Source organism: Furipterus horrens, unplaced genomic scaffold, assembly GCF_987537825.1.
Source record: "Furipterus horrens unplaced genomic scaffold, mFurHor1.1.pri manual_scaffold_3, whole genome shotgun sequence".
Taxonomy (NCBI): domain Eukaryota; kingdom Metazoa; phylum Chordata; class Mammalia; order Chiroptera; family Furipteridae; genus Furipterus; species Furipterus horrens.
Genome location: NW_028327173.1, coordinates 178003232 through 178030892, shown reverse-complemented (window position 1 = coordinate 178030892; position 27661 = coordinate 178003232). Strand labels below are relative to the sequence as shown.

At 40.3% G+C, this 27661-nt stretch overlaps 1 protein-coding gene across 1 annotated transcript in view; it reads left to right on the top strand.

Moving 5' to 3' along the window:
- Window positions 1–417: 417 nt before the first annotated feature.
- The window catches only part of ARMH4 (armadillo like helical domain containing 4), a 114095-nt gene continuing 86851 nt past the window's right edge, over window positions 418–27661 (top strand). Inside the window, exons 1-4 of the mRNA XM_090272061.1 lie at window positions 418–466; window positions 6296–7712; window positions 13133–13387; window positions 18838–19050. Of these exons, the coding sequence (XP_090128187.1) occupies window positions 6353–7712; window positions 13133–13387; window positions 18838–19050 (1828 nt within the window). The 5' untranslated portion in view covers window positions 418–466; window positions 6296–6352. The remainder of the gene's footprint in view (window positions 467–6295; window positions 7713–13132; window positions 13388–18837; window positions 19051–27661) is intronic.

The window sequence follows — 27661 nt, the reverse complement described above, 5'->3', positions numbered from 1 at the left end:
TGCGCCCCTTGCCCAACCCAAGGACCAGAGAAACTGGGGTTCTTCTAGAGAAAACGGAGCCTGGTTTCTTCTTCGTAGACACTGAGGGAAAGCTGTCGTAGAAGCCTAGGCTTCGAAGAAGGGCAGTAGGGCAGGGGGTCTCGGGAAGGGTCTCAAGCGCCGGGTCCATAGCAGGACCTGCCCCCTCACTCGGTCCTCAGACCTGGAGCACATGTGAAGAAGTGGGAGAGAAGGGGCTTGGGGTGACCGCATCGGGTGTCAGTGGCAGCGGAGCCGGGGCGGGCACATCATCCGTCCAATCCGCAGCGGTAACCTCGGCCTCATGAATAAGCAACAAAGCGAAGCGACCTCCCCCTGGCATCCCAGACTGTGGAGCGGGCCGCCACCGCTGCAGGGGCCGCCACTGGGATGCTGAGTGCGGGCGCTGCCGCTCCCCGGGCGCTGCTCTGCTTCTGAAGGCGCACAGGTAAGGACGGGCCCTGCTCCTGCTACGCGGGCGGCCGCGGCTGCAGACCCGGGGCCGGGGCAGAGACGGAGCTGGAGCCGGAGCTCGGGGCGGTGCGGGGTCGCCCCGGGAGTTGTGCAGTCCCGGGAGCGCGGCAGTCTGGGGCGCACCTGGCGTGCGCCCTGCGCCCCAGCCGGAACGTGGTGCCTGGCGCCGGGTAAACAGGGGCAGCCCCGGGCGCTCTGGGCGCGGCGCTCAGGCCTGGGAGCACTCGCCGCACTCCTCGCTCCTGCCCAGCCTCCGGGCTCCGCACCAGCGAGCGGGCCTTTGTGCTGGCGGAGCTTGCAGGGCTAGCTGCTTTTGTGTGGGCTTTTCTTTCTTCTCTCTCTCGCCTCCCAGTCTCACAGCGGTGATAGAGAAGTTCCCGAAGACTGCGATTTCCCCCTTTCAAAGCATCGATCGCAATGCCCCCGTATGCCAAACAGTGCTCAGCAGCTGAGGAATGATGAGGGTTGCGGTGGCCACCGAAATGGGTTGTTACTTTGCAGAAAGCAAACAGTTGAGAGCCTGGCGCAGAGATGTCACTGAAACCTCCTTACTCTGACCCTGGCTGGACCCCCAGGATGCGGCGGGAGGATGCTCCTTGGAAAGGTCCCTTAATTGGAAAAAGGGCCTGCGGGTTAGATGCGGAGGTCAGGCGCTGCCTGAGACTCTAGAATGGTTGTTGGGAGGTGCTGTCTAGAGGTGCCCAGATGTCTCGTGTGCATCTTGGTCACCGACAGAACCTGACCTGTGTATATTCTGAACCTGTAGAGTCCTGGCTTGTGAGGAAACAGCAAAAGACTCTTAAGAGTAGGAGTTCTTAACGATGAGAAATCTGCCTTCCCAAGCGATCCCAAGGGTCTCCTAGGATCTCGGCACTTCATTTCAGGGCAGAGCTGCTGTGGAAGAGAGGAGAGAGGCTTCTTTAAAGTATTTGCCTTCATTGTTTGGAAGTTTTAGTTTGAAACTTAAGGGGGAGAGAGGAAGCTCTGAACGATTTCTTCTATAGGGAGCAAAATGGGAGGCCAAAATTTGTATGCCTCCCCCTCCTTTTTGTGTACTTCCTGTATCAGGCGTAATGCTGTTGGGCTCCAAGGAATCTCATTTAAGCCAAGAGCCTACAGGGTTCTAAGCCAGTGCCGTCAGCATCTATTGAAAAAAAAAACCTCAAAACCGGGGTGAGGTTTCACAGGATCAGAACATTGCTACTTACTTTTACACACAGTTGAGATTTAAGGATAGACTTTTATGACTAAAGTAGAGGCGTTACATTTGTCATACTAACCAAGCACTTTTGCCGCAGACTTGATATTAATTGCGTTTCTTCACAAAAGTCCCAAGACTCAGGGAGTCTGGTGTAGCTACAGCAACAGAATTAATTAGGGAGATGTGGATTTATCTTTGTGTTCAAAGGAAGCTTCTTACCATCGTATTCTGGCATTTCATGCTAAACTTTCCAATACCATACTGTGATATTACTGATATGGTTTGGTGCTACATGTAAGTATAGAATCAAAAGGAAGAAGATGGGCTTATGTATTTCCACTCTTCAAATAAAGGTGTGCTTCACTGTTTATTCAGCACATGTTTGCCTGAAAAGTTGTGTATGGAGTTGTATTTTTCTTTATTGAGTTTTGTTTAGTCTCACAACAGGGAAGCTGGCTGTTCCAAGGAAACCTGGGTTTAATCTCTGTAAAATGAAAACTCATGCCCTAATTAAGATGTGTGGTTAATCCTATTTTTTTCTATTGTGTTTACTTGTTGGATATAAGAAAAGTGTCTGAATCATATCTCAGCTTGGAATATTAGATATTATGATTATTCCTTGAAATGTCTACCTGGGAATGATTCCCTGGTCCCGTTGTCTACATGAGAAGCTGGAAGGGGAGGCTCCATGGAAATAGCTAGGGGACAAAAATGATGTTATGGATGCTTCAGATTGCTCACATTTCTGTAGTTTGAGAGGAATACATGTCAGAATCACAATAATATGTCTTAAATTGTATGATACTTAAAACTTTTTCTTCAAACCATTTTCATGTCTATTATACCTTTTGGGTTCTCTTCCACCTTTTGAAGAAAACAGAATGAGCATTATTATTTACATTTTGCAACAAGGAAACCAAGTTTTAGTGATTTTGTCCAAGGTGGAGTTGGAACTTCAAACCAGTGTTTCAATCTTCAAGTCTAGCTTCTCTTACTAGGGATAGGATGGTGTGCCAGGGGTGATAAGCACAGAATCTTCATTTGTCTACAGTGCTAAATTATAGAGACTAAAGCCATGGGCTCAATATACAGAAATTAGTTGTGGTCTGCAGGGATGGTAAAACCCTGGGCAGGTATTAATAGTTGCCAAAGTAACCACCTTGACCCAGCCTACTAACCCTCTTCCCTGTCAGCACTGATGCCACTTTCGTCCTCGGGGACTCTGCTTTTCTTTGTGGTTCCTCCATTCTCCCTCCTTCCTCTGTGGTCTAGCATGCTGCTGAAAGGATCATCTGTCATTCCAGTTACTTCATTTATAGTGAAAAATGACTGGGGCCAGATGATCTTAAATCCAATATATCAGGCCACTGACAGTTGTCAATAGCATAGTGAATCAGAAATAGGGTACCAGTTGGGTTAACGGGGTCAGAGTCTTGATGAGCTCAGTCCTAGACAAATGAAATAGCATGGGCAATGAGGGCCTTCACGATTAAAACAAGAAAAGATAAGACAGTGACAGATTAATCATTAAGGATCAGGAAAAACACAAAAGGAAAGATTATAAAGATACAGACAAAGAAGAGAGTTTCCTTTTCCCTTCCTCAATCACAGAATCACTAGTTGGATTTTTAAAGGTAAGATGATAACGAGGAAGCAAGTCAACCTGAAGCTCTGAGACTTGTCACTTGTTACTGCTGATCTATTTTTAAAAATAAGATAAATACTGAAAACCTAAAATATAGCAGAAATGAGAATACAGAAGTTATTAGTGTTAAGATGGCACATTGACTAAGTAGCCAAAACTGTTTACGTGATGAACAAAACATGCAATTAGACATTAATAGACCATGAAATGTCATTGAAAACCTTACAGTATAAAATGGAGACTCTACACATTCCTTTTCATAGTCTTAAGTGGTTACTTATATTCACGTCATGCTAGCAAATGTTTATTGAACACCTTCTCTATGTGCCTACCACCTACCACTATTGACAATTATATAGCAAATAGAGGAAGCTAAAAGATCAGTGTTTGTGTGCATCAAACATAACCTTATTTGAGGTTACCAGACTTACAGACATGATTATTTGTGCTAGAGATGCTGGGAGAAGGATGGGAAGACAACGGGTGAGGAAATTTTGTGACAGCAGTTAATAAACAGGACGTGACCTGGGGACCAGGGTTTGGATATCTAGGGTAGGGAAGAAGGAGGGTGCTCTGATCAGTGCAGTGTCATGAGCAAAACTTAGGGATCTGAAATGAGTATGGCACAGAAGAGGGCAATATATTCAATAGGCACTGGTGTCTGTACTGGGCACTAGTGCTGTGGAGTTGGTTGCATTACAGATATGGAGTTTGGCAGTTGTGTGTTTGGGAGCATTAAATTATGTGTTTTGGGAAGACAGAGTTGTAGTGGCGAAGGCAGGGAACTTGAAATCTCATGGAATTCCCAAGTTCAAAAACAGACATGATCTTATAGTCAAGTTAATTATCTTACAAGCCTGTAGTTTTCTCATCTAACAAAGAAATGAAGATAATGGTGGTACTTATGACATTATGTCACTGTTAGGGTTAAATAAGATAACTTACATAAGGTACTTATAACATTTGGCACCTGAGATCCCCAAATGGTAGCCTTTTAAAAATTGATTATTGTCATTTTTAGTTTTAAGAATAAACCATCTGGATTGTATAAAATGGATTGAAGAGTCTGAAAAAGATCATCAATTAAAAGGCAATTAAAGTAATAACAATTCAATGAGGTGAAAGGAAGGGATAATTTCAAGACATTATGAGGAAAGAATATACAGAGGTTGTGAATTTAAAATGTAAAGGAGAAAAGAGTTCAAGATGCCATCAACTGTAGATGAAGAAGATGGTATGTTTCAGGTGGCATCCAAATAACTTCCAGTAGACAATGAAAATCTAAGGTTAGGAACTGTCTTCCTGAAACCCCACCCTAGCTACTGATGGTATTTGTGTTTATCCCAAGAAAAGAAAAATATCAGGCAGATTGTTACTCTTTTTTTTTCTCCCCAAACTTTATAGCCCACCTGTGTCTTGAGTACTCTCAGGGTAATACTCATGTTCCTTACATATCATACCTGGAACTTAATTTACTTTGAAAAAAGTAGCTTTGTCACTGCAGAGGATGTTTTAACATGCTGATCCTCTTTTGTGTGTGCATTTGGGTAATACACTGAACAATAGTAGTATACATTTTAGTTGAAATGGTAGTGACCAAGTATTTTAAAAAACTGATTATTAAGTCTAACAAGATGGCTAAGACCTTTTTTTTTTTTTTAATGTTGTCTTTCATTTGTCTTTGAAACATGAATATGCCTAGACTTGACAAAGAAACAGATTCTGGACTGTATCTATTTAAGATTGTCAAAGATAATGCTTGACAGGACAGCTTATCTGCTCACTGCTGGAAGAAATGCAGTCAATTGTTAGAGGACTGCTGAGCCATTAGGATACCTTGATAGTGAACGATAGACCAAGTGCTACTGACTTGCTCTGAAAGGGATGCTTTTTAAGCGATTAGAAGCTAATAACCACTGTCAGTGAGCAATTTGGTTAGTTTATTTATCTGAATTCATTTATCTGGTTATAGTAAAGGGGAAGCAGCATCCAAAGTCACAGTGTGAAGGAAAAGTTAGAGGAATCTTCTGTTTGTTTATTAAATATTCTTATGATTGAGTTAATTTAAGATACTTGAGACACAGAATTCCAGTAACAAGTGAAATCTCCCGCCCCCTCTTCCTCTCCCATCAAAGTGAGCCATAGACATTCATCTGTTTGTTCAGCCAGTATTTACTGAGCATTTCCTCTGTGCCAGGCACTTGCCAGGGAGAGGATGGTTATTTAAGTTTAGAAATATTGTCATTGAATTGACAACAGTCAGTCTTTTTCTTATTTATTCTCTAATGTCATGCAACTCCTGGTGGGGTGGGGGGTGTCAAGCCATGGGAGTGGCTTTGTGAACCTGCAGTGTGCTATGAAAGATGGAGAAAGACCAGGAATTTGAAGGTCATCCACCAATTTATCTGAGTTGCAAACGTGCCCTGCTGCCATTACCGGCTGTCTTTTCTGCTTCTTTTGAAGTTCAGGCATCATTTTGAATAGCGGGGAGAAAGAGCATATGGCTGCAATACACAGACATAGAATAGGCTAGCAGTTCACTCCCACTTTTTCTGTCGTAATTGGATTTAGAAACCAGGTGGCCGACACTTAATTACAGAAGGGAAGTCTTTTAGAGCCATGGCAGAAGTCCTTTCACACAAATATCCTAAAGCTCAAGATCTAGGTGAAAATACAACCTTGAAGGAAAACTCTGTTTGGAAAGGCAAGTGAGATTATATTAAATTTTTATTGTTTGTGTCTAGAGAGCATTAGGTTAAATCAGCTGCAGAATTCAGCAGGGAAAAATGAACTGGGTTATCCATGTCTCAAAGGTACAAAGAAATAGAACAGTTCTCTCTTACGTACCATCTCTGAGCATGAAGTCAAGGAGATTATTTTACTTATAGTTTAATTCAAATGGACTCATTTACAAAATATTCTTATATGACAGTTTGATATGCTTTGTTTTTCTGCAGGACTCAATTATTGCAATTGTCAGCTCTGCCATTTTATGTGCACATTTCTTTTCCACTATGAGAAGATCAACTGTATTGCACATTTGTCTGGCTTTCTGTAGCCTTCTACTTCTCAACTTTGCCACACAATGTTTGGCCTTCCCCAAAATGGAAAGAAGGGAGACAGCACATGTTAATGAAAGAAGAGTGCAGTCTGAGAGGATAAACATGGATGACCCAGAAAATAACTCCATCACTTCCAAAGGCACTTCCCAACCAGTGGTCTCCGGAGATCCAGTGATAGCGTTAGCAGGACCATCAGCAATGCCGTTAAGTGAAGTATTCCACATTAACAAAGAAATGCATTCTATGGGAGCTGGGTTCATTCAGCCTAATAGCCTTGGTATTGACACTACTACTGAGCCTGTGGTCCGAGCAGGGGAAGAAGTGTTTCGTTCCAGCCAGGCTGAGAGAACGTCTCCTGAAAGCCTGCTTTCCAAGGCCCTGGCAACCAACCTTATCATGGCAACTGCTTCTCGGAATATTGATGAGAAGGAGGAACCATTTAGTAGTACCAGCATTCAGCCCGTTGTAGCAACACAAGGTTTTTTGAAGTATGTGGATAATCAACTGTTCACAACTGAAAGTCAGGGAAGCATAAGTCTGGGATTGTCATCTTCATCCTATATGAATACTAACAAAATACTAACCCCTGATCCAAGGACTGAGACATATGAAGCAGACACAGATCCCAGGACAACTTCTTTTCTTGGTGCTGAGCCTATAGCAGGCACCGAGCCTGGAAGCCTCACAACTGATAGGGAGAAGTCTTCACAGATGACAGCTGATAACACCCAGGCTACTGGCAGTAAGCATGGGCTTGCAATGTCCGAGCACACCCTGAGTGTCGAGTTGGAAACAGACAGCCTGCTGGGGGCCCCAGAACTCACGGAGAGTGTCAGCACAGCCCTTCCAGCTGCCTCTGCCTTAAGTGATGAGTGGGATGACACCAAACTAGAGAGTGTAAGCCAGATAAAGACTCCAAAGCTTGGAGACAATACGGAGACTCAGATGAGAATGGAAATGTCTTCAACAGCCCAAGTAGCCGATAATGGCGTGGAAGGCATGGAAGGGGATGGACCTCTGACAGAAGCTGCACACGTGGGTCTTGGGCTGCCCAAAGGGGAAACACACATGGGGACCGCCCTGCTGATAGCACATAGGGATGGGAGATCGTCTGCCTTCACCGATCAGATTTCCTTTACCCCCACAAGTCCGATGGAAGATATGAAAGCCTCTGTTGTAAACCTGTTTCAGAATACTGCAGACTTCATGGAATCTACCAAGGAAAGCAGTGCCGTGTTTTTCTTAGAGACCACTGTTTCCATCTCAGAATATGAGTCTGAGGCTCACCAACCACTGAGAAATACATTTAAAGGTAAAAGAAAGAAACAAAAGCAAGCTTTGTTTAAGTTTTAAATGCTTCAATTTAATTTTATTATATAAAAAAATTGAAATACAATTGACATATAACATTGCACGGGTTTTAGGTGTTGTTTTGTTTTTTTAAAAGTGATGATTTATAAGTAACTTATCTATGCCACCTCCTGCCTCTATGCGAAATTGCCAGGTGGCGGGTGGGAGTGGGAGTCACACCCTGGGCTTCACAGGGTGCTGCATGAGCCGCTGGAGGAAGGGGGTCTAAAGTGCCCCAAGCTTCCTACCCAGGTGGATTTTCCATAGTTTCCTGGTGGCAACACTGGAAACAGACAATCCTCAGAACTGGAAATCTGGGAATCCTAATCCCCAAGCAATGCATGAATTTCCTTCCCTAAAACTTCAGGGGTTTGTGAGACTCTGAAACGACCCCATGTGTTTTCCTGGCTGGTTGCCACAACTGTGTAGTGTTCAGTGCCCACATTCATCTGTGATGCCAAGGTTTTGTGAAACACGAGAGCTGCCTTTCTTCCTGAGGTGTGACATTCAGTGGGGAGGCGGGGAAGAGGTGATGGCGTGAGGGATAAAATATCTGATCTTCTTACCTGGTGCTCTCACCTGGTGCTTATTATCAGTTATCCAAGAACATCAACAACAAAGAAAATTAGCCAAGACATCCAAAAAGCAAATATTAGAACCAAATATATTACTGATAACCACTGTATTTGAAGGAAGTGTATTTTGTACATTTTAAGGACATTTTTATAAAGTTCTATAGTTCTTTCATTGAGGGGCTGTAGATGGAGACAGACTAACTCCTTTTGTTATTTCCATTAAAATTACTTCGGGTCTCTGCTCAAAAAAATAAGTTATTTAAGTTTTACTGAAAACAAAAGTAAACAAATAATATATATATACGTATATATATATATATATATATATATACGTATATATATATTTGTGAGAATTACATCCAAATATAACTCCTGCATGTGGTATTTAACTGGGAACAATTTGTTCCCCCCCACTTCATCATTTGGCAATGTTTGGAGACATTTTTGGTTGCCGCAATAGAGGGCGCCACTGACTACTGGCATCCAGTGAGTGGAGGCCAAGGATGCTGCTAAACATACTACAATGCACAGGACAGCCTCCCACAACAGAGATGTATCTGAGCCAAAATATTAACAGTGCTTAGAAACCCTGATATAGAGTTAATATTTTTCAAACATTTTATTATAAAAATGTGTAAGTATATATATTAGCTGTATGTTTAAGTGGTATAATAAACAATGTAGGATACTTATTAACATATTGTTGTAAGAAATACTCCTTTCCCTGATGTTTCTTATAAAAAAGCTTTAGGTAAATTCTTATCTCATAGCATTAACCATGTAAGGCTTTTTACTTTGTTTACCAAAAAGAAGTTCATCTAGAAATAAGGGGAGAGGGTTAATCAATACAGATAAATCCTCTCTGCTGTCTTTTTTTTTTTTTAAGTAACTTAAAAAAAATTGTTGTTCTATTACAGTTTTCCCATTTCCCCCACCTCTCTGCTGTCTTGATTCTGCAGTTTATACTTCCTCTTGGCATTTACAACTGTGAATGTTATGAGCTGACAAGCCTTACATTTGTTGCTGGTGGATACTATTTTTCTTTTATTATGTGTGGTTGGTTAGATGACAGCATGGTGAAGAAAAGACTTAGTGTAATGTGCATATGCTTATTTTGAATTGTTTTGGAACATGCACAGCTTGTTACTTCTGCTGAGTAGACTAATGGAAAAATATCAAATTAGTAATATGTTTTATAAAGTGTTATTGGGATTGAGTTAAAATGATAAAAGATTGAATTTAACATGTCCAACTCATTTTTTAAGGACTGAAAGACCTAGTGTAATGTAAGTTTTAATAGAAAGTTCCAGAAAATTTTTTGTAAGTTGGTTTTTAAGTTCCATGAAGAGAGTTGGATTCACATGACCATGAAGATATTAGATATGACAGAACAAGAAGTTCACTTCCATTCTCTCTAACACTTAAGATATTCCTGGAGCATTAAGTCAGATAGTTCCAGATTATTCATTGCATAATTGAATCTATGATTCTTATGCATTAGACTGATATTAGTTTCTATTAATACAGCCTAAAAAGTAAAATGAGTTTGGTAATTGTCTGGTTATTATTTTGATTATTGAATGTGTTCCTTACTTAGTTTTATTTGCCTCACTTAACTATAATCTTTTAACAGGCAATTTCTTTTTATTTCCAGAACATAGCACAATATTTGGTGCCTTATAGGTGCTCAATAAAAACTGGCTCAATGGATGAATAAATGAAGGTAGAGAACCTTTCAGACTGAAATTATCCAATTTGACTGCCTGCATTGTCCAAGTTAATCAAACAGCTTCTAAGTGTTTTTCATAGAGAGAGGAAGAGTCAAATAATTCCTTTCACTTTAATTTTTTTGTGTCAGAGAGTTAAAAAGAATGTGAAAAATTGAGATTACTGGCAACAGGAGTTATTGAGTAGCCAAAAAGATTTCTACCCATTTTCCAGAAGTAAACGACTCAAATGTCAATCATTTTAGGTCCTAGAGACTACTTTAGGATATGAAGTGATTTCTTTGTATTTGGGGTGTTATCAACAGATGAGTCACCTGTGATTATCAGTCTTCTAAAATATTGTATTTATTTATTTTTAGAGAGAGGGAAAAGGAGGGAGAGAGGGAGAGAAACATTGATTGGTTGCCACTCACACGGCCCCAACTGGAGACCTGGCCCACAACCCAGGCACGTGCCCTGACTGAGAATCAAACCGGTGACCTTTTGGTTTGTGGGCCAGGGCTCAAGCCACTGAGCCACACCAGCCAGGGAAGATTATCAGTCTTCTGATTCAGCTTGCTCTTCAGCTCATTCAGTTAAAGACCAGGTTTTAAAAGTAATCTATAATAATTATCATATTTTATCCCTATAAGAAGTGGAAAGAATGAGGAATGTGGAGAAATTTTCAATGTTATTTTAAAAATTTCCATTACTATTTCTGGTTCTCACTCTTCTGTCTCTAACAGCAGTCCTTATTCAAAGTACTATGTCGTTTTGATATTTCTTGCTATTTCATGAAACTCTAACCATAGATGACATTTATTTTTACATATTTGCTCTCAAAAGTGTTCATTGTGCTTTCAAATATTAGAGCAACATGAAGAATGCTTATTGCTTAAAATGATAAAACTATATACATTGTTATCTTTTTATGGCAGAGCATTGTCCTAGGTGCTGGAGGTACAAAAAGGGCAATGAATCCTGCCTCTTAAGAGACTGACAATCTCATTGGAAAAATAAAAAAGAAAACAAAACTTAAACAATGGTACAAAGTGCAAATATGGAGCCTGTGTAAGACCTTACTATAACTCATTGTCCTATAACCAGGTATATCAGTCCATCAAATGTAAAAATCTCTTCAATTGAAAAGAAAAAATAGCCCGAACTGAATGGGGAATAAGAAAAGGAACTGTTTATATTGAAAAACATACACATATAGGAAGTACCATGATGGCATTTATAAAAATTTAAAGAGAACTTTTTCAGCTATTGTTAGAATGCTGTTTTTTGATTGTATAGCTTACTGGACTTGTTAATATGCTATGGATTTAGAATTAGTACAGTATTTAAAAAAGGGAGCTAATAGGGTCTTCTAGAAATTAAATTTTCATAGTGGCTCAGTATTTAATCTTTGCAGCATAGTTCCTCCCTAAAATGAGGGCAAATATTGACCATTATAAATAATCTTTAATAATTTATTTGAGGGGATTATAAAGAAGGGGACCTTGGATAGGCACATCTTTCCCATAGGTCTGTTTCATGGTCTTAAAAGCAAATGCACATCTTCTGCAGATTGTTCCTTGAGCAATGGCAAGATGTCCTTCTTTCTCATGGCTGAGGAATATTCCATTGTTTGTACATACACACAACTTCTTTAACCATTTAGCCATTGATGGGCATAGTTAGCACAGTGGTTATGAGCACCGACTGTGTAACCTTATGCAGGTTCCTTCGCTTCTTTAAACCCAAGTTGTTTGTAAAACAGTTAATAATGGCTGATATTTATTAAATAGTTACCAAGTACCAGGCAAGTTCCAAAGGTTGTACATGTGTTATGTAATTTAATCTTCATAACAACTCTGTGAGAAAGATACTATTATTTCCATTTTCCAGCTGAGGAAATTTAAGTTCCAGAGACGTTAAGTAATTTGTTCATCGTTACATAGCTAATATGTCCTGGCTGGTTTGGCTCAGTGGATTGAGCGTCGGCCTGCGAGCTAAGTGTCGCTGGTTCGATCTTCCAGTCAGGGCACATCAGAGAAGGAAAACTCTGACTCCAAAAAACCTCCGCTGCCTTGCGGCATACCTCTTCAGGGGAAAGGCTAAGGGAGTAAACCCTGACAGAAAATCCAGAGCCGGAGTCCCTAAGGCGGTTCGACGTTGTAGTCAACACCGGCAACTCCTGCGGCGCACCTGAAGCCAAGCTGTATTGACTCCGTCTTTCCCTTGGACCCTTCAGCTGCGAAGAGAGGGGGGTGTCTGCTGCATGGGCAACAGCAGACCCTCCATATCACCCTGCCCAGGCTCTGTAGCTTCAGCTTCACTGGAGAGGACACTCCAGCGTCATCGCAAGATGTCGATTTAATACGGGAGGAGACAGATACCATGTCACTCCCGAGTCGGACTGCACAGCCATTCTCGGCGGTGCAGATAGACTCTTAAGAAGCTACATCATCGTCTCTCGAGACGGACGGCTGCCGACGACGACATAGCTAATAGGTGGCTGATTCAGAATTCAGACCCCGGCAAATTAGATCTTGAACCTGCATTCTTGACTGCTATGATATATGGCTTCCATGAATGATATTAGTATTTACCTCCCCTTATTACATATGGGAGGAGAAAATAAGATAATGTCCACAATGTACTTAGCTTTTTGTTTATTTGGCTTATAATAGAAACTCTGTTAATATTAGTTATTGGAATTATTACCCCTTTAATTCAAAATGCTAATTTTCAAAAATACCAGTGTGAAAATTTCTGCATGCAACTTAGTTCTGTATAATTCCTTTCTTAACAAACTAATTATGTTGATATTCCTTAAAGGGAGCTCAGCTGTTGATCTTCCTATTTTGTTTAGATTTTATCTTATGTTTATTTTATATTAGCTTCTTAATCTTTGACTTAGATTAATTCACTACTCCTGAAAGCAACAACACTGAGAACATTTCTTTACTGGCATTTTGTTTCTAAGTGATCCCTTTGCCTTCCTATTCCCCGAAATAGCTATCTGATTTTTCTTCCAATTTATTAATTATACAGTGACTTTTTAAGGTATAGGAATTTGATTTATTTTGAAATGTTATTTCCCTTCTTTTAAGACACCATCACTCAAGAGATGACGACATCTGCCCAAGAAGCAGAGCCCACTTTATCACTGGTGACACAAGAGCAGCAGGTTTCTACCCTCCAAGTTACCAGAGAAAATGATGAGACTGGAGAAGAGAAAGAGTCACCCTCTGCCACATCCGATGTTCCTGGTGTTACTCAGCTGTCAAGAAGATGGGAAGCTCTGGCCACTACTGTTTCAACTACAGCTGCACCTCTGTCTTTGGAAATTACTCCCCCTATGGAAGGTCTGTGAAGGAGGGAATTGGACTCAGTGTAATGGGGGTGGATCTTTTCTGAGAGTTGATAAGCGACAGAATGAGTGAGACAGATGGCTCTGTCACCAGGGTACACACATTTGGAGAATGAACAGGACAGGCAGGTAAACTCTCATTTGGAGAGATGTCACACAGTCTTAAAGAATGGGGCATTAGTGCCTAAGAAGAATCTCCTGGTGGCTCATGTCAGGGGCCAGAGATGGCTAGACCTCACCATTGAGACCTCTGTCCTAGTCTGATAACTGGCTGCTAGGAGCCAGGGGTGAGGTGAAGAGAGCAAGGATGTGGGTTTGAATCCCAGCTTTGGCCCTCGCTAGTATTGTGGCCTCAGGTAAGTTTCTTAACATCTCCAAGCCTTGTTTGTTCATTTCTAAATATGCCTACCTGTCTTACACGTTATTCTGAATGTTTAAAATAATGTATACAAATTGCTTTCTATATAGGAGGCCCTCTGATGCTGTGATATCTTAAAGACAGTGAAGTCTTCAAATCTGAGTGATCATCAGAATGACAAAAACTATTGTCGAAACTTTTGACTTTTGTCATATTTAATAATTACAAAATTATTACCTAATTATTTTTGGATATCATGTGTTTGTCTCATCATTGGTCTAAATAAGCATATTTTTATTTATTAACTGAGTTATTCTTAACAATGCAATAAAGGCCTTCTAATCGTGCTCCCCCTAAAATACCCCAAGGACCTTGTCAATAACCTACAAGGAACTCCATGACCCTTCCCATCTCAACCCCTTCCTCCTCTGTTAACATCACCCTGGATCTAGTGTTCATCATTTCCTTGACTTTCTTCTTTCTTTTCTTTCTCTTTTTAGTTTTGTTGCATCTGTTTATTTCTAAAATTATACATTTAAAATTTTAGTTGCTTTTTATCTTTATAAAAATGGTATTGTCCTATAAATAGCCTTTTTGGGACTTACTGTTTCTTTTTTTTTTTTTTAAAGTATATTTTATTGATTATGTTGTTACAGTAGTTCCAATTTTTTCCCCTTTACTCCCCTCCACCCAGTATCTCCCTCCCCCAGCATCCCCCCCCAAGTCCGTACCCATGGTTCGTAAAAAATAACTATCCCTCCCTCTCAGATATTAAGACCCTTTGTAATCTTGTAAAGGACAATGGGCGAAGGTCTCAAGCTCCTCTAGCTGCTTCAAGCTGGACATGGTCGTCGTCCTACCTACCCTTGGGTCCAGAAATCCCTAATAATAGTGGGGGTGTGGAGGGGAGGGTGGCCTTCCCACATGGGGAAGGATTGTGCAGACTCCAGGTCAGTTGGCTGTCTCCGGACAACGGCGTGCTTGGTTTAGCAGGTTGGCATCCTTGTTGTGTTCTGGGGGGAACAGATTTGGCAAAAAGGGTTAAAAAGCATCATTCAATCCATAACTACTAGGTGACAAAAGGCAGGGATTAATTTTTCAATGTTCCACATTAGGAGAAAAAAAAAAGGGGGGGGGGGCTTCTTTGGAGGAAGGTGTGCTAGGCACATCTCGCCTGTCCAAAACCCTTTTGCCCATTATATTTAGTTTGGGCTGAGGGAAATAGTTTATGTTTCCCCCTTCTCAGACCTCTGGGCCCTTTCTGTCCAAGCCATTAGGATAGAAAAGAGAATTCAGTTTTAAAGTGAAGCCCACAGACCACCCTATTCTTCATCAACCCAGCCATTTAGTTCAGCCAAACCGTTGAGTCTCAGGAGGCAGCGCTGCAGAGAGGATTAAGTGAGCCTTTTGCATACAGACAATCACTGAAGTAATGCGGTCATAGGCTTATGCCCTTTGAAAACAGAAAACACATGTTAATTTATGTAACATAGCCAACAAACAAGTCTCTAAATCTGTAAGACTGTCTTATTGGGAAGACATCCAGTTGCAAGGCACTTGACATTCTACTTGCCTGCAACTTGAATCTCTTTGGTGATATCACAGATATGGTTTAATTTTCAAGTGAAACCATTTTTTAAGTGAGAAGAAACTTTTAAGACGGTTAGCTGCCCTACTTTACAGTCTGCCACTGATCATTGTGATTTTCCTTGAATAATGATTTTTCTCCCTAAGATTACTCTCCTTGTCTTTAAAGGGGCTACATTAAGTCCATTTTTAATTTATCCTGTTCGTTTGCATAAACATAACAAGAGCAGCAAATGATCACTTATGATCTTTAGTTCTGTTTTGCTGGAACTTACCCAAGGAACATTTAGGGTGGCCCTCAGTCTGCTCTTCAGGGCACAGAAGCTGGGCCACATACCTGGCATTCATCCTTGCCTGTACACACCTGTCCTTTCCAAGTCTTTCTGGTTTTCCATTGTGCCTTAAGGTCCCTTCTAGCCATCTTTCAGGAAAACAACCTTCATTCTTTCCCTGGAGAGATTGCTGTGGACCGCACAACCAACCATGGCAGCAGGCCTTTTATTTCGCGGGCTTTTTTTACCTTTGAAAGTCATTCCCAGTCATTCCCATGCCCATTTGCTTGAAATACTTTTTTCCATCCCTTTACTTTCAGTCTGTGTAGATCTTTTGTTCTAAGGTGGGTCTCTTGTAGACAGCATATATGTGGGTCATTCTTTCTAATCCATTCAGCTACCCTATGTCTTTTAATTGGAGCATTTAATGCATTTACATTTAAGGTTATTACCGATAAGTACTTATTCACTGTCATTTTTCCCCTTTGTACTTGTGTTCTTCTCTGTCTCTCTCTGTTTCTTTATCTTCTTAGAGCAGACCCTTTAGCATCTCTTGCATTGCTGGTTTGGTGGAGATGTATTCTTTTAGCCTTCTTTTGTCTTGGAAGCTCCTTATTTCACCCTCCATTTTGAATGAGAGTTTTGCTGGGTATAGTATTCTAGGTTGTAGACCTTTGTTTTTCATTGCTTGGAATATTTTTTGCCATTCCCTTCTGGCTTGTAGTGTTTCTGCTGAGAAATCTGATGATAGCCTTATTGGAGTACCCTTGTATGTTATTAGTTGTTTTTCTCTTGCTGCTTTTAGGATCCTCTCTTTGTCTTTGAATGTTGCCATTTTAATTATGATGTGTCTTGAGGTGGGCCTGTTGGGGTTCATCTTCATTGGGACCCTCTGTGCTTCCTGGACTTGCGTGACTCTTTCTCTCGTCATGTTAGGGAAGTTTTCTGTCATTAGTTTTTCAAAGAGGTTTTCTATCCCTTGCTCTTCTTCTTCTCCTTCTGGAATTCCTATGATACGGATATTATTACGTTTCATGTTGTCCTGCAGCTGTCTTAGAACCTCTTCAGTCTTGTTCAGTCTTTTTTCATTTTGTTGCATTGTCTGGGAGTTTTTGTGTAGGTTGTCCTCCAGCTCGCTGATCCGATCTTCTGCTTCCTCTAGCCTGCTTTTAATTCCTTCTACTGTGTTCTTCAATTCAGAGATCGTATTCTTCATTTCCTCCTGGCTCTTATTGATAGCTTCTATGTCCTTTTTCATGCTCACGTAATTTTCTGTGAGTTCCTTGTAGTTTTTCTGGAGTTCTTTGAAGTTTCCGCTGAGCTCATTCAGCTTCTCCATAATCCATGTTTTGAATTCCATATCTGATAGTTCGCTCCCCTCTATTTCATTTAGCACTCTTTCTGGGGATTCTACCTTTCCTTTTGATGGGAGGTTGTTTCTCTGTCTCCCCATTTTTTTGACTCCTATTGTTTGTTGGTGCTTCCTAGAATGATCTGCACTTCCTGGATCTGCCTCTGGTGGCGTCAGATCATGTACCAGTCTGGCCCTAGGCAGCCTGTTGGAGACTTCCAGGGATCTACTGCTGTTGTCTGTCTTCTTTGATTGTTAATCTGCTCAATCTGTGATTAGCTGTCAGGCTTAAGGACTGTGGGTGTGGCAGCTTAATTCCCGTCGGCAGGGCTTTTGCTTCCCCTCAGGCTGACGCCACTTGGAGGGGAATGGTCTACCCGCAGTACTGGGGATGAGTCAGCACTGGGACCCAGTCGGCTGCTCCTCCAGTTCTTCCCTCAAAGCCACCGTGCCAAACTCTCCCCAAGTGTCTCCAGTCCTCTCTGCCTTCCCTCTGCTTGAGCCCAGGGTAAGTGGTGGCCAAAATATTTTCGTATGTGATCCACTTAAGAGCTCTTTTTCTCCTGCTGTTTCTCTCCGGCTAGCAAGAAACCCTGTGGCTTTTCGCTTTTCACAGCTGATACTGTTTTACTTTCCACTCTGTTGCTGTAGGCTGGGAAGCCCAGCTGGGGGTTTAGACCCTGCCCTTCTCAGGGGGAATCCCCGGCTGCTGAGCTGTTTCTCAGTCCCTTCAGCTGCCACCCATGTGAGCCCAGCCAGCCCTTCCGCGTCTCCGCACTCCCTACCGGTCACGTTGTGATGTAGCGGCCTTTTCTGTCTCTCCGTGGTTATAAGACTTCTTTCCAGCTAGTGTTCGTTGGTTGTTCCGGATGATTTCTCCAAAATTAAGTTGTAAACCCAGACTGGTCCTGGGAGGAGGTTAGTGTAGCTTCCATTTACTCCTCCGCCATCTTGGATCTCTTGGGACTTACTGTTTCTTACTTAATGTTCTATGGCTAAGGTTTACTTACTCTACCTCTTTTCATTCAATCTTCATCCAGTCTCTCCTAGTGATCTGCATTTGGGTCATTTCCAGATTTGGTTATTGCGAACATTACTGCCATAAGTATTCTTTTTCACATTCTCTGTTGCGCATGTGTAAGAGTTTCTCTTGGGTATATACCTAGAAACTGAATTGCCGGACCATAAGGTATATGGATTTTCAACTTTAGGAGGCAATGCCTAACTGTGTTCCAAAGTGATTGCACCAATTTATACTCCTGACAACAATATATATATGAGACTCTAAATTCATATCCTGGGAGCTTTTAAAAATATTTTCTCAGGTGTCACCACTAAAGGCATTCTGATTCAGTAAGTTGGGATATGTGGAGAGCATGAAATTGACATTTAAAAAATTACCTCAAGAGATTCTGATGATCAACCAGGCTTGCAAAATACTACTATCCTAGAGTTTTTAGATTTGGGAAGACCTGGGGCAAAATTTGGCTGCTTTGAACCTGAGTACATTCCCGACACAGATCTAGGCTCTTACTCTCTGACTTGATTTTTAAAAAGTAGTCTTTAGCATATACTTTAATAAATTTTTGTTAAATTTTTTATCTTTGGTAATAAATGAAATAAAATCCTAAAAAGTCCATAATATTGCCAAGAGAATAAATGGGAAATTAAAATTAAAAAAACAAAGATCTGATTTGAGACACTATATTTTCTTGCAAGATAAAGTGTTTGCTTTGGGTAGCTGGACTGATACAGCGTGGGAAGGGGGAGTGGGTCTAAGTGTCTTTAATGATTTCTTGCTTGAAAAGTAAAAGCACAAGTGTGCATTTCCCATAATGATCATCTTTGGGTCAAGTCTTGTGTCTTGTGTTTGGCAGACCTAATGGACACAGTCACAAGGCCAAGGGAGGAGTTGATCACACCAGCTTTTCGCTCTCCAGTGACACCCACCGGAATAACGGAGGAGGCCCCAAGCATTTCTCCAGAGATTTCTGATTCTGAGGCATCCTCTGAGAGAAAAACCCTTGTTCCTTCCATCAGCCTTGTTAATACAGCTGCCCCATATGGCCTGGACCAGCTTGAGTCTGAAGGTATCCATGCTTTGAAGGGAATCTTTCCTAGGACTGATTGAATGAGTCACTGAGCAAATGTTTTGAGAAAAGATTAAGAAGTGGATTTAATCTGCAGTATAGATCAGGGGTCAGTAAACTATGGCCCAGCCATATCTGGTCTGCCATCTGTTTTTGTGTGGCCTGCAAGTTGATGATGGTCTTTGCAAGTTTAAACTATTGAAAAAAAAATCAGAAGAAGAATATTTTGTGACATGGAAAGTTATATAAAATTCAAATGTCAGTGTTCCTAAAGAAAGCTGTATTGGGACACAGCCACACATGCTCATTTATGTAGTGCCTGCGGCTACTTTTGTGCCAGAGCAGCAGTGGAGTAGTTGGGACAGACTAAATGCCCACAAAACCTAAAATATTTACAATACAGCCCTTGACTGAAAAAACTTGCTGATCCCTGGTCTAGAGCATTAGTTCTCAACTACGTTTGAACTTTAGAATTATCTTGTGGAGCTTTAAAAACCCTAATGCCGGAGTCCTCTCAGTGATTCTGATTTACTTGGTTTGGGATGGGATCTGGCATGAACATTTTAAAAGAGTGCTTAAGATGAGTTCAATATGCAGGTTGGATTGAGAATACTGGTTTAAATGGAAAACTTGAGTTTCCCCACCAGATTTTCTTGGATGGAAGTTTTATTGTGGATTGTATTTCACGACACCGTTCTGGTTGTTAATGTACCGTTATTCCCTTTTATTCATAACATCTCTGGGTTAAGATGTTTCACTATTTGGAAATAGACAGTCTCTTCACCCGTTAAGACTGAAAAATTCATGCCAATTTATACTTTCCAAGACATTGGCTTTGAGCAAAAAAAAGATGCTTGTAGCACAGCTGCACAAACAGGAAGACAGGAAATAGGAGGAAAGGCCATTGAATTAATCAGCATTTTGGCAGGTGAATAATAGCTCCTGGCTGGAGGTGAAGAATATCCAGAGATTTGTAGTTCTGAGTTTCTTAAACTAATCTGGAAGACAGGGAAGCTTTGGGGCACTAAAAATAGCAAGTGTTTGATGCAGTGAAGATATAGGATGTGCTGTTATTTTATATTTCACCTACTCTATAGCAGGGAAGGTGGTTCTGCCTGGTTTGCAGCAGACTGTATTGTAGACTTTCAGGGTTACACTTTGTAGTTTTCTAACAGAGAAGGGTGACATTTTATGAGCAGTGTGGAAAATTCCGTAAGTAAAATTGTGGTTTAAGAAATGAAGCAAAGCGAGCTGGGAGGCTAACAGCTCTTGCACTTCACATCAAGATAAAAATCATATGACTTTGAGTTTAGTCTCATACTACCTGTATACTCACAATACCATCTGGAAAAAGCAGGTTTCCCAAAATTAACCTGAATTAGAGAGAACAGCTTTAGGCAGCAGGGCTCATTAAATCAGAGAAAAAAAATATTTATGAATGATCTATGCTTGTGAAACTGTAATGATTTTCTAAATTTAGTAGGTGATGGCATTTGTATGAAAATATGTGAGAATTTTCTTAATTTGCCTAAGATATCCTGGAGCGAGGTTTTCTATACAATTCAATTTCAGCTTCCTTTTGAAAATATATTTTGTCAGTTTCGATCTAAATTATGACTCTTGTCAAGGCTTACACATGACATTTTTTGGTTGGAAAATATTTTTTCTGCTATGTTGTTGGATTTAAGATCTTGAATGAGCACACCTTTTCTCCTTAATACTAGGGAGTACAATTTACCTTTAATTAGAAGACTATAATTTCACAATTAGTTTTATGCTGGTACATCTAATCCTCTGAAAACTGAAGTGACTACACTTATTTGAACTTACAAACCTACTAGATTCCTGGATGCGTTGGAGGCCTCCATTTTCTCATGTTTTTCTATCTTGAGTCTTTGACTGAGTAAAGCATTTTAATCTACCCTAAGATTATACTCATAGGAAGATAATTTGTTCTTACCTCAAACAGTGAACTGTGCTATGTCAAGTTATCTACCTTTTAAGTTTTAATCTCTGTGACATGTTGACAAATGAAATATAATTCTCCAATTCCAAATCTGTTTCATTTAACTACATTATCAAACTCCTCATATGTTATTTTAATATCTTCCCATGAGGGGACAGGAGGACATCTCCAGAGAGTGGGATATTTTTCTCAATGGGGTGTGAGCAAGTGACCTGCCCTTATTAGACACCATATACCCAAGGAACCAGAGCCTTTGTGGACATTTCTGAATGTTTATCCTTTAAAGGATAATTAATGGCCCAAACGAGTGTAAAATTGTATCTACTTGGCACCCTGTCCTCTTACCTCCTCCTTTACATCACTACAACATAATGAGTAAGGGAGTGTATTCATTCCCTAGGGCTGCCATAACAAAGTACCATGAATGGGGTGGCTTAAAACAGAAATTTATTCTCTCAAAGTTTTAGAGCCTAGAACTCTGAAACAAGGTGCAGGCAGCACCATGCTCCCTCCAAAGCCTCTAGGGGAATACCATCTCTTGCCTCTCCTGGCTGGTGGCCTCAAGCATTTCTTGGCTCGTGGATTCATAACTGTAACCTCTGTCTTCACCTCCACATGGCTGTGTCTCTGGGTCCAAATTTCTCTCATTTACAAGGACACCAGCTGTTAGATCAAGACTCACTCCAATAACTTCATCTTAACTTGATTACATCTGCCAATACCCTATTTCTAAATAAGGTCACATTTACAAGTACCATGGGTTGGGGCATAAACGAATTTTTTTTGTGGGGGGTGGGGGAGACAGAATTTAAAACATAACAGGAGTTTTCCAGCTGGCTCTGCAGGCAGATGTGCTCTGTCTCTGGAACACCTACATGAGAGGTGTGCACTGGTGGAAGGGGAGGAGTTTTGGTGTGTTTTATGTTTCTCAGTCACTGAGCAAAGCCTGACTCAGTAAGTGCATACCACCCTGTGCCTATTTCAGTGTCTTTTTCCTTGTCAGTAAATATGTAGTTTGATTTATGAAGGGATAATGGTTTATCTGTCACCTTGCCTGATACTCTACTTCTCTATAACTTTGCAAAGGAAATAAATGTTTTCAGGGTGATAAAAAATGCATTATACTTATCTAGGCATAACTCTACTGGGGCTATATTTGGCATCTTTGAAATATAAACATGACAAGTGTGTTCTAATTTTTTATTCAAAATAGAATAATGGCAAATTACATATATATAACTACATCAACTAATTTTTGGACACGACCTTTGTATGGATTGATATCCTTTTTTTGTTGAGTATTAATAGCTTTCTCTGTTCCAAAATGGTAAAGTAAAATTTCTAATTACTTATGAATGGTACTGTTATAAAAATAGGCATATAGATCAGTGGAACAGAATAGCGAGCCCAGAAATAAATCCACGTCTTTATAGTCAATTAATATATGTGACAAAGGAGGCAAAACATAAAATGGAGTAAAGATAGTCTATTCAATAAATGGTGTTGGGAAAGTTAGATACATGCAAAAAAATGAAAATAGACTAACTTCTTACACCATTCTTAAAATGGATTAAAGACTTAAATGTAAGACTCAAAACTATAAAAGTATTTAGCAATATTTTTTTCTGCTATACCTCCTTGGGCAAGGGAAACAAAAGAAGAAAAAGAAACAAATGGACTACATCAAACAAAAAAGTTTTTGTACAGCAGAAAAAATCATCAACAAAATGAAAAGACAACCAACTGAATGGAAGAACATATTCACCAATGATACATCTGATAAGGGGTTAATATCCAAAGTTTATAAAGCACTTATAAACCTCAATACCAAAAAACAAAAATCCAATTAAAATATGGGCAAAGGACCTGAATAGACACTTCTCTAAAGAGGACATACAGATGGCCAATAGGCATATGAAAAGATGCTCAACATCACTAATTATTGGAGAAATGCAAATTAAAACCACAATGAGGTATCACCTAACATCTGTCAGAATGGCTACCATCAATAAATCAACAAACAGCAAGCACTGGTGGGGATGTGGAGAAAAGGGAACCCATGTGCAGTGTTGGTGGGAATGCCCTTTGTGACATCATGAATGAACCTGGAGAGCGTAATGTTAGGTGAAATAAGCTAGTCAGAGAAAGACAAATACCATATGATTTCACTCATATGTGGAATGTAATAATCAAAATGAACTAACAAGCAAAATGGAAACAGATTCATCGATACAAAGAACAGACTAACAGCAGTCAGAAGGGAGGGTGGTTGAGCAGCTGGATGAAAAAGGTGAAGGGAGCAAGCAAAACAAAAACAACTGCATGGACACAGACAACAATATGGTGATTGCCAGAGGGAAAGGGGAGTTGGGGGAGGGAGAAGAAGGTAAAGGGGGTTAAGTGATGATGTGAGGAGATTTGACTTTGGGTAGTGGACACACAATAAAATATGCCGATGATGTGTTACAGAATTGTACACCTGAAACCTCTAAAATTTTACTAACCAATGTCACCCCAATACATTCAATTTTAAGAAAGAATAGTTTTTAATAACAGAAGTAACTGTTTTTCAATGTAGCAGGGGCAACCAGGTACCTAGCCTTGAGCTAACAAATACCTCATTTATAGGAAGCGGCACCACCTATGTCTTAAGGGGGATGTTCAGAATCTCAGGCAAAAGGATTGGTTCTGGGTGGTTCATCTGGGCTCACACCCCAGGGCTGAGAATGCCCGTGAACACTGGTCCAGGAGGGCTTTCCACGTGTGGTTTTATGCAGTCATTGAAGCAAACATGTAGCTTGCAATGGCATCATGGACTGTGGAGGTTTCAAAGACATTTTAGATATTTGCAGAAAGTTAAGGCTTTTATTTAAGACATATTTTTTTCAGTTTAAGGATAGATATAACCCTTCTTTTACTGGTGTAAACATGAGAACTTTATTGCATTGGAGTATAAACAATGACAAACCCTAACAATGTATGAAATAATGTAAGGATACTATCAATGACACTTTCTCAGGCTATATTCATAATGAAGTTGTTTTGGCATCCAGACTAGATCTTAACATGTGAATGCATACATATCCCCAGAGGAGAAGACTGGAAGAACAATATAATGTATCAATTTGAATGGCCTTTTAAGATTTTAAAATGTTCACACTTGGTGACACTAAGTTTGCCCCAAAGGATCTACATTGATTCTGTCTGCATTTGTTTGTGCCTTTTCTTCTTCAGCCATTCTACCTCCTTCTACATTGCTTGACACCTGCAAACAAAATATTCTATGGAAATTTCTTTTGTAAAAACAGTATAAAGAACTTCCAAGGTTTTAGCATGAGAAGGATATTCTCCAGGTAGGCAGAGGGTCTGGCCTTGCTCTCTATGGATTTTCTCAAGATATCTGCTGTATAGGCCCTCTGAGTCCACTTTCTATTAAAACTCTAACTGAAACATAAATGAAAACCCTTCCACTGGTTTCAACTGAAATTAGTACAAAATTTAAAACTACTTGGCTCAAACCTAAGGGAACAACAAAGTAATCAAATAAAGAAAATAAAAGAAACATAAAATGACTTAGGCTCAGAAGATACAAATCCCTCTCTGTCCTTGCCTTACCTAACAAGCTCCCAGGGCTCCCATGCCCTGACCCATTCTATGGCCTGTCTGAGAAAGTTTTTTATATTCTATATCCAAGCACAGGACCAAAATTTCAGACATCTTGCCAGGCTTTCTGGCTTCTCAGTGCTTGGCTTGTTTCCAGTACAGAGGGTAACTTATTTTCTCCTCCCCATCCTTGCCTCCACATAATAGAGCCAAGATCAAGATGTAAATTTCCTCCGGGGTCCATCACTGAGTAGGGAACCTCCAACCCCACATATATACATCTGTCCTGATTTCCCTGTTGAAAGACACATCTTCAATCCCTAGGCAATTGACAGCCAGATGACATCATGATTGGCACTGTGTATTATTATACATCTTGCCTTCCCAAGGAAGTCTCATTTCTGTTAAACCCAAGGTGATTCATGTCTAGGCAATATAACATTGTTCTCACCAAATAGGAGATACACCTGTATAATAATAGGATCATTCTGTTGGTCTATGGCAAATAATACTGCTCTTTACACAGAGGGTTATAAAGTTAAAGTTAAAAGGACAGGAAGGGGGGAAACAAGCAGTTCAGCTCAAACTCATCCTCCTTTATGAAGCCTTTGAGACCATCCAGCTCACACTGATGAGCAGTATGGGCAGTGAAAAATAGCTTTAAAAATAAAAATAAAAAGACTACAGCTCTGCTTGTGGTCTCGAATGGACATAACTGAGTTTGTCTTATCTCCATCACAAATAAGCGCTGTGATCTTGATCAAATTAGGTAATTTTTTCAGACTTCATTTTTTCCTTCTGTGTAAAGCAGGGATATTGGTGTGAGAATAACTTGACATCTTGCATGTAGTAAATACATGCATGACATGGGTTAACTACATCATTAATACGAATATTTTGCATCATCAACCAATTAAAACTACATACCATTCATGCATTACTATGTACTTATTTTTTTTTAATTACCTCTTACCAACCTTTAATTTCTGGGTAAAAGCAAAAGGAAAAAACTATTGGATTTTTCATTTTCCAGTGAGAAAGGAATAAAAAACGGTTGTCTGCTGAAGGCTGCTTTTTCCAAATGGTGGTAGAGTTTAACCCTTTGAGTGCCAACTTCTCTGTGAGCAACGCTGATTAATTTTCCCCAAAGTGCCAGCGTCACTCCCAGTGACTCTTTTTTCGATGGCTATAAATGTAAATAACAATAAAATAATTCATATTTTATGTTTTGTTCTCTTTTTTCGTACCTCAGGTTATATATTGATATAACTTTTTCTCATGTGGATCCAAATTTCGAATTACGCATGGCACTCAATGGGTTAATTCTCACCTTCCACTCCTCTGCCGGCTCCACTGAATTTTTGTTTTCATCCTCTAACTTCTTTTTCTTCTTTGCTTTTTGTTGTGTTACACTGAGTGATCTCTTCATCTTCCTTTGTGATGTATTTTAGCAGTGAATTACTCCTCTTGGCAGAGAGCTTCACGTCTTCTGTGTTAATTGTGCTTCTTTTATGAACTTTTGTGCATAAGAGAATCACTGCTGCTCCTTGTCAATCCCCCCCACCCCGGCCCCCCTTCACAGAGGCCCATCCAAGGCAGGCATGGGAGCATGTAGAGGGAGATGGTTTAATTGTTCGAATGAAATATTCACAGCCTCTCCATGCAACCACAGGTCAGGGGCTATGTAGATAATGTAAGTAAGTGAAGAAGGTCCCTCAGACACTAGGGAGTGCTGAGTGGGATGCAATAGAGAACACACACTCCCTCCAGTCCAGACAGCTGCTCTTGGTATTGTTGCCAGGAGGAGAATGAGAGCTCAGTGATTCTAGTTTGCAGAATTTTTCCAAGATAAGCTGAAAATTCTGATTTTTATGTGAAATATTCTGATTTTTTAAAGTGTTGGGAATGAATTCAAGTGTTTGCTGATCATTTCTTTCTTTTTTTAAAGTTTATTGATTTAAGAGAGAGACAGAGACAGAAACAGAGAGACAGAGAGACTTCGATTTGTTGTTCCACTTATTCATGCATTTATTGGTTGATTCTTGAATGTGCTCTGACCAGGAATTGAACCCACAACCTTGGCTATCACAACAACGTTCTAACCAACTGAGATACCTGGCCAGGGCCTGCCTATCACTTCTTTCTATGAATATGCAACCAAAAGTATATCTGTCTTCCCGGCCATTGACCATCTGTTTGTGCCCTCAACTGACTTTTCCAAAACCTCCTTAAGGGCAGAGTCAGACCTTTCAGCCTGTGTCCACACCTGGCGTAGGTAAATGATGGTCAGTGATGGAGTGCATGGCTTTAGGACCATTACTTTGTTAATTTGATATGCCTCCTATTTGATTTGCTCTGTTTGTTGTTATTATTTTAACTCCAGTGCTTATTTAGGGCCCGAAGTTGAGCACTTTTTATGTGACTGAAGAGGTGGTTCCCAATCACATTCTGCTAGAAATTCAGTGGGAATCTAGTTAGATTGCTTGCATCCCATTATGGGGTTGAACATTATTTTATTTCTTTCTTGGAATCCACACCAACCCCTGCACTCAGGCAGGTAAGGATAAGTCAGTAAACTCAAGTTATTTTTTTTAATCCTCACCCAAACAAATTTTTTCATTGTTTCTTTTAAAGAGAGAGGAAGGGAGAGAGGAAGAGAGAGAGAGAAATATCAATTGGTTGCTTCTTGTACATACCCAGACTGGGATCGAACTTAAAACCTAGGCATGTGTCCTGCCAGAAATTGGACCCGAAATATTTCAGTTGCAAGACGACAGTTCAACTAACTGAGCCACACCAGGCAGGGTTAAGTGATATTTTAGACTCACTTTGGGAAGCATGAGTGTGAGGGAGGGAAAGAAAGGAAAGGTGGGTGGAAGGAGACCCTTCTCTGGAAACATTATTGAAGTTAATATATACAAAGGTAATTTCTTCCTGTGAGGCCAGCCTCTTATCACAGTGTGACTAAAGAATGTATGTGAATCTTCCTTTAAAAAGATGATATTGTAGTCATTTGAGGCATTACATAATATAAATTAAAAA